This window comes from Rhinoderma darwinii, chromosome 2 (assembly GCF_050947455.1).
Source record: "Rhinoderma darwinii isolate aRhiDar2 chromosome 2, aRhiDar2.hap1, whole genome shotgun sequence".
Classification (NCBI taxonomy): Eukaryota; Metazoa; Chordata; class Amphibia; order Anura; family Rhinodermatidae; genus Rhinoderma; species Rhinoderma darwinii.
Window position 1 is genome coordinate 360,073,022 of NC_134688.1, and position 14,605 is coordinate 360,087,626.

Here is a 14,605-nt window from a genome sequence, read left to right on the forward strand (position 1 = left end):
GAAAGGCTCCTGTGTTGAGCTGAAACGTCGTGTGTATATGGACCAATAAAGCACCTTTTTCTACCTTGCTTATACCTTGGAGTGCTGCCTGATTTTTGGATTCTAGATAGATAGATAGATAGATAGATAGACAGACAGACAGACAGATAGATGATAGATAGATAGATAGATAGATAGATAGATAGATAGATAGATAGATAGATAGATAGATAGATAGATAGATATTTAGGAATTTATATTTATGTTGTTAAAACCTAATATCCTCTCCTGTCCAAGTGGAATGACACAATTCCATTAAAAAAAAATGTACACGGATCTAAAACATAGGATATGGAGATCAATAGCTTTCAATGTATTAATGAAGCCACATGTATGTGCATTCTGTACAATATATGACAATTTTGTTTGTCTCTGTAATTAGATTATTCCAGTAAATTTCAGCATTTATTCCATTATCCAAGAAATGAGAACCCAGAGGTCCTCTCTAGTCCAGACCAAGGTATGTATTGGATCATTAGAAAGAATATTTTATTGCATGTACTAGCCTGAGGCTGGGATTCCACAGGGCGTTTCGATTGTGTTTTTACTGCAGTTTTGTAGCGACTATCAAGTGCTTTTTAATTGCTGTGAAAAACACATGGTAAAAATTGCAACTGCGTTTTTTTGGTGCGATTTTCAGCAGCGCGGCAACAAAAAGCAGCACAACAGCACTGTGTGAATACACCCTAAGGGTAAGTTCACACATAGCGTAAATACTTTGTAAAAATCCACAGCAGAATACAGTAGCAGCAAAGTGGATGAGATTTGAAGAAATCTCAGCCACACACTGCGTAAATGCTGAGCGAAAAAAACGCTCAGAAATTGACCTGAGGTGCGGCTTTTTAATCCGCAGCATTTCAATTGTATTTGCGTAATCGCTGCTTATTTGTTGCGGATTTTACCTATTGAATTCAATGGGAGGTAAAACCCGCAAACAAATAGCAGATGTTGCATTTTTTTGCGGCAGAAATAAGTAATTCTGCCTCAAAAAACGCAACTCGTTTCATCCCAATGACAATGACAGGCTGCGGCTGTCACATGGGATGAAACATCATCCCAGGAGGCCAGACTGCAGGACGGAGGAGGGAGCCATGGCTACTTAAGTATCAAACCACAATTTGGTGCTGTTTTTCGGCTGGAATTCCCTGCGGCGCCCAGGGCGGATACGCTGTGTGTTTTTACACAGCATATCCGCCATGTGTGAACATACCCTAAAACTTTTATAATATTGACAGCTGTGGCCCCTTCACTGCAGCACCTGACACACCTGGAAAATGCCCTTGAGTCCCCTTTACGTCAACCATATTTGATATAATGTAGCTAAATTAACTTGCAGGTTAATTCCTAGGAAAACGTAAGGAGCCAAACATCTCTGGTGCCATTTATCCTAGGGGACAAAACAATAGGATTTGCGGTGAAAATAAAACATGGCCAATTTAGTTCCCCACACATCCACCAGGGAGTGCATTTGGCAGTTCTCATATAAGGTCATCAGATGCCAACATTCTTGGCAAGATCTGACAGAAATCGTATGTGTATGTGGTGGTTTTCAAATTCTACGTAAAATCTATATTATGTTCCATTTATAGAACACAGATTTTGAGCATGGATACATATCTTTTATGTAAATTCTGTTTTATTAAAATTTTTGATGGCATAAGTAGATGTGATATATCATATGCTAAATATTATTAACCCCTTAACCCATGTTTGTTTTTACTGCGGTCGTTAAGGGGCATTATTTTCAGCCCTGCAGCGCATTACTTTTTTCTGGTGCTGCAAAATAGCGGCAGCACAACTAATCTATCAACCAGTAGAGAAGGTAAAAACTTTTTTACTGTCTCTGCTCTCTTTTCAGCTCTTTATACCCAGCACTCAATGGGCGCTGAGTATACAATAGAGGCGGTGGCAGTACCGCTGCTTGTTTTGGTCCTGGCAATCACGTGATCATCAACCCAGCCCTGATATTGTGACAACAGTCACAATATCGGGACAGTTTCCCCTGTAACTGCTATGGCAGCACCAGTTACAGGGGAAATATATAGTGTAAATAAAAAAGACATAATGACCCCAATAGTTGAAGCACAAAAAAGTATAAATAAAACAAATAATAATAAGAAAAATCTATGTTACCATTTTCGATGTTTTTTTTGTGCCAAAACCAGGAGGAAGGAAAGACTGATACAGTACTTCACCTCTCTTTTGTATCCACTCTTGGGTTTGGCTAAAAAAACTGCCACAAAATCTGCCACGAAAACTTGCATGTGTAATTTCAGCCTTAGGCCTGATTCACACGAACGTTGTATACGTCCATGTGCTGTGAATGAAAAAAACGGACAGCACATGGACCTATGTAACTCAATAAGGCTATTCAGACATGCGTGATTTTTCCGTTGCGTGAAACTTATTGCATGTCCTATTCTGGTGCCTTTTTGCGGATCACACACCCATTGAAGTCAATGGGTGCGTGAAAGTCGTCATCTGTGTGCTGTCCGCGATTCACACACCAGTTGCTAAGGAAATGCAGAAAGAAATATGCACCAGCACTGACATCAAAAACTGATGGGCACGGAAATCACACTGATGGCACACGGAACTGTAATGCAGGAAAAACGCTGTGTTTTTTGCAGACGCAAAACGGACACGTTCGTGTGGATCTAGCCTTAGGGTATGTGCACACACAAACTCAAAAACGTCTGAAAATACGGAGTTGTTTTCAAGGGAAAACAGCTCCTGATTTTCAGACTTTTTTTTAATTAAATGCGTGTTTTTGACGGCCGTTTTTGGAGCTGTTTTTCTTTAGAGTCAATGAAAAACGGCTTGTACAATGTCCCAAGAAGTGACATGCACTTCTTTTTCACAGGCATTTTTACGTGCCGTTTTTGGAAAGCGAAGCGTAAAAAAATGCCCCGTCGGAGCAGAACGCCATATTTCCCATTGAAATCAATGGGCAGATGTTTGGAGGCGTTCTGCTTCCGATTTTTCGGGACGTAAACGACCCGAAATACGCCTGAAAACACTACGTGTGAACATACCCTTATGCTGCAATCACTTTTACATGTAATGTTTGTATTTGCATCAAGGATGCATACACCCTTTGTTGACTGGTGATTTACTTTGCATTGTGCTTTGTGTTGAACTAACAAAAAAATATTTCACAGGACTTACTGCTTTTGTGTTCTGACATGTCATTGTTGCAAAAACAGATACAAATTTGATTATGCAAAACAATAAGCACACACGGTTTGATAAAATGTTATTGTTTTGTAATAACTGTAATGTTGTTTATTTTATGTACATATTATATCACTCCATCAGGGAAATATGAATAGTATTTATCACAATATATTGCACTGTAGAATGTAGTAATGTGGCACAGTTAAGAAGTATATATACCTACCCGTTTGATTTGTAATGTTTCCCAGGAACAGTATGAGCTTGTCTACAATGCAGTGGTCTATTTATTCAAAAAAGAACTCGAGAAGATAAATGAGATATCAGCCTCTGAGGAGAATAATGTAAGTGTTTAGTCTGGCAATTTCCTTGGTCTTATATATCTGTATTAATCATTATGTGCTTCTAGCATATTAGCAATACCCCCTCTCTGTAGTGTAGCTATAGGGAGTGCAGAGAACAGGGCCGATTCCAGCTTTTCTGTTGTCTCAGGCAGAAATTGAAATGGCGCCCCCCAGATCTTGATTGACATACCCATGGCTGTTCTACATTACTAGCAGCCTCCTCCAGCTCTTGCGGATGTGTCGTTGCCTTGTACTCCCCTGGCATGCGCAGTGCAGTGATGAAGCCGGGCAGAGTACACAATGCGCCATGGAATACAAGTCAATGGCGCATCCGAGAAAGTTGGAGGAGACTGGTTTGGTAGTGATGTAGAACAGCCAGGTATATGTCAATCAAGCACTGAAAGGTCGGTTTGGAGGCAGGACTATGTGACTTTATAGATTTCGCTGCATCTGAAAAAAACATACAGGGGAATGTTTGGAAATATTATCGGGTAATTTATTACTGCATGGTGGCGGTTCAAGGGGTTAAAACTACTTGACAGGTCCCCATTAAATAGACAATGAATTGCAACAATTCTATCTGCCCTGCAATTTTGTTATTTGAAATATATATGATATAATTACAGCACCAGAACCAAGCTCTGACATATCTATATACCGCACCAGAACCAAGCTCAGTACATACACACAGCACGAGAACCAAGCTCAGTACATAAATACAACACCAGAACAAAGCTCAATACATAAATACAGCTCCAGAACCAAACGTAGAACATAAATACAGCACCATAGCCTAGCTAAATACTTAAATATAGCACCAGAACCAAGCTCAGTACATAAATACAGCACCAGAACAATACTCAGTCCACATATAGAGCACCAGAACCAAGCTCAGCACATAAATACAGTACCAGAACAAAGCTCAGTTCATATATACAGCACCAGAACAAATCTCAGTAAATAAATACGTTACCAGAACCAAGCTCTGTACGTATATACAGCACCAGAACCAAGCTCAGTATATAAATACAGCACCAGAACAAAGCCCAGTACATAAATACAGCACCAGCACAAACACAGCTTATTACAGAGATCATTTGCAAATTTAGTGCAACCCCTGCCGTAAATGTTTGTACGGCGTAAAACTACAGCTCCCAGAATGGCCGAACAATGATAAGGATATGCTGGGAGTTGCTGTTTCACAAAAAAATCATACCACCCATCATCTCTCTGCAGATCATATAGTGACTACAGTACTGATTGGAGGCAGAACAAACATTTACATTGAGTAACTCACAGGTGACGTCTTCTCAGATTCTAGTCGTTGTTTTCCTTTTTTCTCCTCTTTCCGGTCCACACCTCTATGATGACTTCTCCCAGCCACGGCCATTTCTGCAGTTTGCCACTCAGATGTCTTCAGTTTCTCACTTTTCAAACATTTCTGAACCTACAATCAAAGATAAAATTCTCATGGTACCACACAATATGCCCCTAAATATAATAGCACCATGCACTGCACCTCTAAGTCCCAGATTATAATAGCACTATACACTGTGTCTCAGACACACACAGTGCCCATGTAGATATTGCCCCTATAAAGCACCCTGTAGATAGTGCCCCACATAGAGCCCCCTGTAGATAGTGCCCCACATAGAGCCCCCATGTATATAGTGCCCCACATAGAGCCCCCTGTAAACAGTGCCCCACATAAAGCCCCTGTAGACAGTGCCCCACATAGAGCCATCTGTAGACAGTGCCCCACATAGAGCAATCTGTAGACAGTGCCCCACATAGAGCCCTCTGTAGACAGTGCCTCACATAGAGCCCCCTGTAGACAGTGCCCCATACATAGTGCACTCTATAGAGCCTCCTGTAGATAGTGCCCTCCATAGAGCCTCCTGTAGATACTGCTCCCCATAGAGCCCCATGTAGATAGTGCCCTACATAGATCCCCCTGTAGTTAGTGGCCCTCATAGATTCCCCCTGTATTAATGGCCCCCATAGATGCCCTGTAGATAGCGGTCCCCATAATAATGCCCCACATCTAGCCCGCTGTAGATGGAGCCCCCCTGTGGATAGAGTCACACTGTTAACTGAAAAGAAAAAAACATTACATACTCACCTGCTCCCGTTAACGTGCCATCCTCTAGCAGGCCTGGTCTCCTCTGACAAAGTCTGCTTGAGCTGAAAGACACAAGTGTGCGTCATTCAAAGGTGCTGAATGGCAGGGCAAGGCATATACTTTCCTTGCAATGGGCGCGATGACGTTATCTCGCCGCTTGCATCATTGAAAGGTGCTGAATGGCAGGACAAGGCTTATCTTTGCCCTATCATTCAGTGCACTTCAATTATGCAAGCGGCGCGATTACATCATCGCGCTGCTTGCGTCATTGAAAGGCACTGAATGGCAGGGCAAGGAGCTAATGTTCTTTGCCCTGCCAACGGTAGTTATCCATGTAATTGTATCTGCGTCCTATAGACGCAGATACAAATATAGTGCAGGAGGGGGTGGCAGCGGTTGATTTCAGTGGCGCCACCACCCCATCAGAGAGGCAGCAGGCTGCCGCCTGAGGCGAGACGCTTACTTCACCTCATGAACGGTGCGGCCCTGGCAGAGAATGTACTAGACATAGACTTAAAACATAACATGCTGGCTGGGAACTTAAGAGCTCTATCTAGTGGTGATGGCAGGCACTCAGCATATTATTATTTAATCCCTTGCTGTTGCAGCCATTTTTTCTTTTTGCTTCCAAAAGCCATAATTTTTTAATTTTTACTTCTGTCTCAATAGCCATATGAGGACTTGTTCTGTGCGGGACGAGTTGTAGTTTTTAACGACAGCATTTATTTTACTAGAAAATGTACTGGAAAAACGTTTTTTTGGGTTTTGTTTTTTTAAGGCGTTCACCAGGCAGTAAGAACATGCTAACTTCCGCGGGTCAATACGATTATGGCGATACCAAATTTATATAGGGGTTTTTTTGCGTTTTACCACTTTCGCAAAGAAAAAAATATTTGCTAAAAACAAAATTAATTATGAGTCGCCATATTCTGAAAACTATAGCTTGATTTTTGCGGGGCGAGCTGTAGTTTTTATTGGTAACCTTTTGGGCTACAAACAAATTTTTAAACTAAGGTGACCAAAAAAAACAGCAACTTTGGCTTTTTTTTAGTGTTTACCATGTGGGTTAAATAATGTTATATTAGATTAGATTGTACTTTTACAAACGAGGCGATACCAATTATGTTTCTTTTTCATTTATTACATTACTTTAGGGGGAAAATGGGGAAAGGGTTTTTTTTGCATTTTCTTTTGTTTATTACATAAGGCCCCGAGGCTGCCATGACAACCATCGCAATTACATTGAGGGGGCCAATGGAGTGCAAAAGGGGCAACCTCTGACTAATAGTTTAGATGCTGCAGTATTTAAGTTATTTAACGACATGGTCAGGAGTTAGCTCCGATCTTTGCCGTTAGAGATGGGTGTCAGCTGTAATACACAGCTGATACCTGCAGTATATGAATCGGGATCAGCCTGTGAGCCCGATCTATACTCCCCTATTGACTATAAAGTAAATGTACATCAAATGTCGGAAGGTGTTAAATATATGGGACAGATTTACAAAGACTTGTGTTTCATACGCCATTCTTCATATAAAGACCGCAGGAGTAAGTTCAGACCAATTTATTAATAAATTTGCTGCATCTTCTACTCTCCATGTGCCAGAAAGTGAAATCTGCGCTAGCTGCGAGCAGGCATAGATTTCCGCTATAATCAATGCTAGCTTCTGGAGTAAATTATAGTGAATTTGATGGGCTGCGGATGGCCCTGCTTTATTACACTAGGCCCCATCCACTTTTAATAAAAGTTTCGGGGGTGAGGCAAAACAGCAAAAAGTTGTGAGTATGGTGTATAACTTGCAACTTTTTAATGCCATAATACCGGCATACAGCTGTTTATAATCAATATTTATCACCTATCCACAGGATAGGTGATAAATATATGATCGGTGGGGTCAGGCCACTGGAACTCGATCTTGTCCCTGTGCGCCCCATATGAATGAAGTGGTTCTGCGCATGCTCGGTTACTGCTCCATTCATTATTTATTTGGCTGCCAGAGACGACCTCTCACAGTTGGACACCCACCAATTAGATATTTATCAACTATCCTGTGCATAGGTGCTAAATATTGATTATGGGAAAACCCCTTTAAAGTCCCCCTATGTCTTCTCAAAGAATTTCGAACTCTGTATCAGTAAAATAAAGATATATTTAAAAAAAATTAAGCACCGAATTAGGATCCTATTTAGATTTAAGAAATAATTTAAAAAAAACATAGACAAAAGAAAGACTTGACCAGTTAATTCCTCACAAGTTTTATGGTCATAGAAGGTAACATTGTTACTAGTGCATGAGTACAGCCAAACAACAATTCTAAAAATTAATTTGATGCTACTTGGATTTCTGTTACTGATCATTTCCAACATAAAGTTAGATTTGAAATCACCATATAAATTAATTACATGTCAGAAAATGATTTGGATTTAAACTTTAAAGGCCACTTGAGTGTTTCTGTTTTTCAGAAATATACTTTACTCTTATTTCCTCTTAAGCCCTGTTGAGTCCCTTGATGTCCCACAGACCTGTATTTGTATATGTGTCCTTGAAACATCAAGGCATTCAATCTATTTCATCCTGTTCTTCTAATGGTGCTTAATGAGATGAGCTGTTTTGTCATATTATCAGAAGGGCATTACATTGTACTTCTCAGGCAGAGAGGGGTGGTCATGCATCACAAGTAGAACATGTCTTAGTGTGTTAGCTCTGTAAAGGTCATTTAAAAACTTGGAAAATAAGTGCCTCCTGTAATGGTTATGCTGCTTTATTTTTCGCACCTTCATCCTTTCCAGTGATGAAAATGGGTGGAGTGAAACCATCTATGAGATGTGCTCTCTATGCTGAGTATGGGCATGAATGTTCCTATTTATGTAAATACATGCAATAAATAATACTGTTATTAAAAAAAATATATAGACCATGGTTGGAGTCCTTGAGTTGTCTAGTTTAGAAAACAAACACTTTTCAACATTGAAATTGCAACATCAAGAAGGAGAAGCCGTAAAGTTATGCAAATTGAGCAAGTAGCAGGTGTCAAAAAGATCAGCAAATTATCACATTTTCAACCACCTAGCTCCAATCTGTGGCATGTGGGAGAGGCATAAAAGCTAGATTGACAGCAACGTTTTTTAGCCGCATGAAACATCAAAAATCGGATCAAGTGGTGTGGGATGATTGTGCGATGCCTCCTGTTTGTCGACGTGCCAGTTATCGCCACTTGTCACAAACCAGGAGGGACAGAATTCTTGAACAGAGAGACCTTGGTTTTTCACTCCGGCACATCGCTACGCGCCTAGGCCGAGGTGTCAGCACTGTTCAATGTTACGTCTCCCGGAGGTTGGGAGAGCAACAAGGAGCGGAAATGACAGCAAGAGGTGTGCGGAGGTGAACCTCTGCACAGACACATTGGCTGATTGGAAGAATGGTGCGTAGTGATCCATTCTGTACTACAAGTGAAATTGGATGTCTCATCTGAAGCCTAGGGCGGCAACCAGTGTTGACACATCCATCAGAAGGCGTTTGGATGACTTTGGGCTACGAGGTACAGGTACAGATGTACCATTGACCACACGCCACCGCACTCAAAGGCCATCATGGTGCACAGCAAGACGGCAATGGAGGCTGGAATGGAGCTTCATCCTCTTCAGCGATGAGTCTCGGATGCAATGAGAGATGGAAATTGGTCTGGAGACCACGTGGGCAACGCCATAAAGAGGCCTTCACAAGGGAACGTCACACCGGTCCTACTCCTGGGATTATGGTGTGGGGTGGCATAATGTTTGGTAGCCGAACCCCTCTAGTCTTCATTTCAGGTCCACTAACAGCTCGGCATTACATTAATTGCAGTCGTGGAGCTAGTGGTACAGCTATTTCTCCAAAGTGTCCCAGAAGCCGTTTTTCAACAGAAGAACGCCAGGACGCATGTTGCTCGTGCTACTGTGAACAGCTTATGTGGCCTAAACGTGCTACAATGGCCTGTAGCATCTCTGGACTTGTCTCCCATCGAGCACATCTGGGATGCCATTGGTCGGCAATTGCAAAGGGAGCTGCAGGCAGCCAATCTTGTTGATTTGCATGCCCAAGTGCATTCAGCGTGGCATAACATTCCTCAGACAATCATTAATAACCTCATTGATAGCATGCCAAGGCGTGTAAGTGCGTGTATTTCTGCATGTGGCGCTCATACTAGATACTTAATAAATCAAGATGTTTGGAATATTTTGTTACCATTTTTTATCATTTGCATTTTATCATTTGCATTAACATGTCTATCAATCCTATGATTTCCACAATTCCAAAACTTTTCCTTCTTGGTGTTGCAATTTTAATGTTGAGTAGTATATTTTAAAATACCCAGTTAGAGAACTGTAAATAATTAGAGGACGGTCCGATGTTCAATATTCCCCATCTATTAATCAAAATGAACAATGACTGCAACGAATGACGCACCGCACATTAGACGGACAGTTCATTGATTTTAATAACAATTGTGTAATGCTTAATTTCCCCTATGCTGGTTCTGCAATGAATACTTACTGCTGAGATCCCTGAAAGAATACAGCGGACCGCTGGAGGTCCCAACATTTGGGCGCTCTGCAATCAGCTTTACATCGACAGATCCTTCTAACAAAAGACATATCAGACTATCAAATCAGACTACCCTTTTAATGGCTAGACATTATTTACTGATTTATTTTGTATCTGCTGCTACTTTTCTTGTTTAAAGGCTATTAAACACCTTTGTAAGCATTTTTTATTATTATTAATAAATGAATGTATTTTGTGTGTTTAAGCCACTTTCAAAATCAATTTTATTAAAGGGGTAAATAATCCAATTATTTTGGGTAAATCTGGATATTTGCAATTATGACAATAGAGGTGTAAAAATGAAATATGGATCCTTTTTTCAGCCTCCGTTGCCTTATATGTGACAAATCCCTGGTGCCCCTCTGCCACATCAGAAGACACCAGTATTAATACTGACACATGGTAGGTAGGGGTCCTGTTACAAATTTTTAATTAAGGACCAGGAGCTTCAAGTTATACCTGAGATCTCCCATCAGCGCTTCTAATTTTAACAGATTCACTAATCTCTGCAAATAAAGTTTTTAGTAAAAAAACATCCTTTTCACAATTCTACTCCTTTTATTTGCAATCCTGTAAAGCTTAGTTAAATTAGTGTATGTTCACACGAGGTCATTACGTCCGTAATTGACGGACGTATTTCGGCCACAAGTCCCGGACCGAACACACTGCAGGGAGCCGGGCTCCTAGCATCATAGTTATGTACGACGCTAGGAGTCCCTGCCTCGCTGCCGGACAACTGTCCCATACTGTAATCATGTTTTCAATACGAGACAGTTGTCCGGCAGCAAGGCAGGGACTCCTAGCGTTGTACATAACTATGATGCTAGGAGCCCGGCTCCCTGCACTGTGTTCGGTCCGGGACTTGCGGCCGAAATATGTCCGTCAATTACGGACGTAATGACCTCGTGTGAACATACCCTCAGAGTGAAACATTTTTTGTTTGTTTATTTTAGTATATAATAGTTGCAGTGTAGGGTATATGGGATAGAGCTAGAGTTGGGAAAAAAGTTTGTCCTCATTTTTTTCTTTATTCTACTGCATTTCTTGTTTTTCTTTATATAATGCTTGGTATAATATACTGGTATAATATATTTTAATAGATAATTTATGTAGTTAAAGGCTATATAAAGTTGTGAGCACAATATATACGTATATCAATCTATCATGGTGTTTAATGCAACTTTTTAACTTTTTTGTTTTTTACTAAATTTTTTATTTACTTTTTGAGATACAGCTTCTATGTATCCTGGATGAACTTAGATGGGATCGATAACAGCTAGATCCTGCGTGTCAGAGACACTCAAGACCCGCCGTCATTGAAGCCATTAGTCCCACTGACCCGACATATTCGGGTTTCAGAGCAAGATGCAGCTTCTATGTATCCAGGATACATAGAAGCTGTTTTTCAAAATGTAAAAAAAAACAATTAATAAAAAAAACAATTAAAAAGTTGCTTTAAACACCATGATACATTTTTTAATTAAAAAAAGTGTTCAAAGGTTTATATAGCCTTTAAAGGCTATGTATCTACTGCCGTGTGAAAGCAGCCTGAGTTCTCTTTCAGATCTATGTTACACGAATTCTTTTTTTTTGCAACGAATTTTCCATTACATTTATTTAAGGTCAAAAACACTGCGGCTAGTTTTTACTTTAAAGTCTACAGTGTAAGGCCTTATTTACACGAGCATATTTAACGTCCGTGATACGCGTGTGAAAATCACGCGCGTCGCACGGACCTATGTAAGTCAATGGGGCCGTTCAGACATTCCGTGATTTTCACGCAGCGTGTGTCCGCTGCGTAAAACTTATGACATGTTCTATACTTGAGCGTTTTTCGCGCATCACGCACCCATTGAAGTCAATGGGTGCGTGAAAATCGCGCACAGCACACGAAAGCACTTCAGTGTGTCGCACGTGATTCGCGCTACAGTTGTTAAATATTTGAAGGGGAGAAAAAAAGCACCACATTCATTGCAGTTTCTAAGCATCGAAACTGTGTGTCATAAGGATGCCATATGCATGTAAATCACACAGCCACGCACCAAACACTGATGCCACATGGAACTGCAACACGTGCAAAACGCGGCGTTTTTTGCGCGCGCAAAACGCACACGTTTGTGTGAATGTCGCCTAATATTGAAAAGTCTACATGCACAGATATTTGGTTTGCTAAATTTTTGTGGTGTTTTTGAGTTCAGTGGTGTTTCTTTAAAAATGCATCATGCTCAGTCTTTTTTTCTGGCATATTTAAAATGTTACCAAATAAAGACGCAACTAAAAACGCACGTTACATTTAAAAAACGTTGGCGTTTTTACATGCGTTTTCTCTTGTAAAAACTGTGTAGCGTATCCGACCTGAAACTCGCAGTACATTCCGTCCGAAAAACCGCACCACATTGTGGTGCATTTTATCGGACGGATTTTCTGCTGCGGAAGACAGTGATAAAAAACACCCATACTTACCTTAGGCCGTGGTTATGGCGATGCGTCCCTCTTGAGCAGTCTGGTCCGGCCTGCCTGAATGACGCTGCAGCCCATGTGACCGCTGCAGCCTGTGAGTGGCTGCAGCGGCAGTCACATGGGATGTAACGTCATCCCAGGAGGCCGGCCCTCTGATGTTATCCACGACCGGCCTACTTACATCAAAACGCTCATACTTACCTTAGGCCGTTGTCATGGCAACGCGTCCCTCCTGTGCAGTCAGGTCCAGCCTCCCTGGATGACGTTTCATCCCATGTGACCGCCGCTACAACATGAGATTGGCTGCAGCGGTCAAATGGGATGCAACGTCATCCCAGGAGGCCGAACTGGAAGAAGAAACACACTTCTGGGTAATTATGTTTTTTTTGTTTTTTCCGTAGTTGAGATTTTTGCAGCGAGACTTGGCTTTCTGTTGCGGGATTTGCATCCCCAATAAATTTAATGGGGAAAACCCGCAATGGAAAATCAACTAAAACGCTGCATAAATTGATGTGGTTATGCGTGGTTATGCGATTTTTCTAAATCTCATCCACTTTGCTGCTACTGTAAATGCTGTGGAATTTCTACACAGAATTCCATCGCGGAAATCCCGCAGAGAACCCGGCCTTACTGCTACAAGGGCAGGTTAAAATACCAGTCCCAGCAGGATGAAGACGAGCCATGCCCGTCACCTTATAAGTACACCACATATACAAGTATTAACACGCCATTCTTCTCCAACCACTCCATTCTACCCCAACATCATAGGGCCAGAAAAGAAAATTGCATGCGCCAATTCAGTGCCAATCCTGACACCTAAACCCATGAGCTATGCCAAATCAGACCTCAACTTTCCTTCCAACAGCAAAGAATGCCTAGTATACTACACAAAATGGCCATGGGAAATCCATCAATCCCTCCAGCCTACATCTGTGGCTACGCAAGTCAACCAATAGGGACCTGCAAAGAAAGAAAAGTAAAAAAAAGCGCATAATAAAGGCACAATCTAATAAACAATTAATAAAAACAATATTTTACTTATTCATTATACAAGACTACATCAGTATAAAAACAATTAAAAACCACAAAACACTCTTTACAAAAAGATGCCCCCCTAAAAAAAACATCCTGTGGCACCAAGACATTTGCAGCAGATCCTTTAGGTCCTGCAAGTTGCGAGGTAGGCCCCCATGGATCAGACTTCTTTTTCCATCACAATATATATATATTGTGGCAGTGCAGCTGCTTGAGTGGCATATTTGTGCCACTGAAGTGACGTATTTCAGACAACCAAGGTGTGTAAAGCAGAGAAAAAATAGGGCTTGGTCTGCTGGAATAGCGGGAGTGATGGATAAGCTCCCACTCCATCCAGACGGTACATACTTTGGGCTGTACCTGAGCCTAATTAGGTGTTATCTGGGAGAGCTCAATATATAAACGTAAAGCTCTTCACACAGGGCTCTCAGCCTGGGAAACACAAGCATTGCAAGGACTGTGGGAGTGAAAACCATGACAGTATAAAGGGTGTTTGTTTTGAGCTGTTGGGTAGTAGGCCCTGGGTCTTATAGTTAGGGAGACTGTATGTGGGAAATTTATGGAGCCCTTTACACCAGGCATAAAAAAATTTGTGCAAACATTTTCTAATTTAAAAATAAGAGGGTAAGGCTTAGCAAGAGGGGGCATAGATTTGATCTTCTGGTGCACGGACAGTCAGAGATGCGCCTAATTTATTAGGTAAGTAGGCACATCTTACTCCAACTTTCTTTAACTTAAGATTGGTGTATGAAGCGCCAGTCTTAATAAATCTATCCCTATGTGCTTAGTTAGAGGCTGGACGACCTGGAGGACTGCGTTTTAAAACTGCTTTGCCGTGTTTGAAGA

At 41.2% G+C, this 14,605-nt stretch overlaps 1 protein-coding gene across 1 annotated transcript in view; it reads left to right on the plus strand.

Moving 5' to 3' along the window:
• Positions 1-14,605, plus strand: part of PTPN22 (protein tyrosine phosphatase non-receptor type 22) — a 139,325-nt gene that overhangs the window by 93,895 nt on the left and 30,825 nt on the right. Inside the window, exons 10-11 of the mRNA XM_075851197.1 lie at positions 422-499; positions 3,465-3,557. Coding sequence (XP_075707312.1) covers positions 422-499; positions 3,465-3,557 — 171 coding nt within the window. The remainder of the gene's footprint in view (positions 1-421; positions 500-3,464; positions 3,558-14,605) is intronic.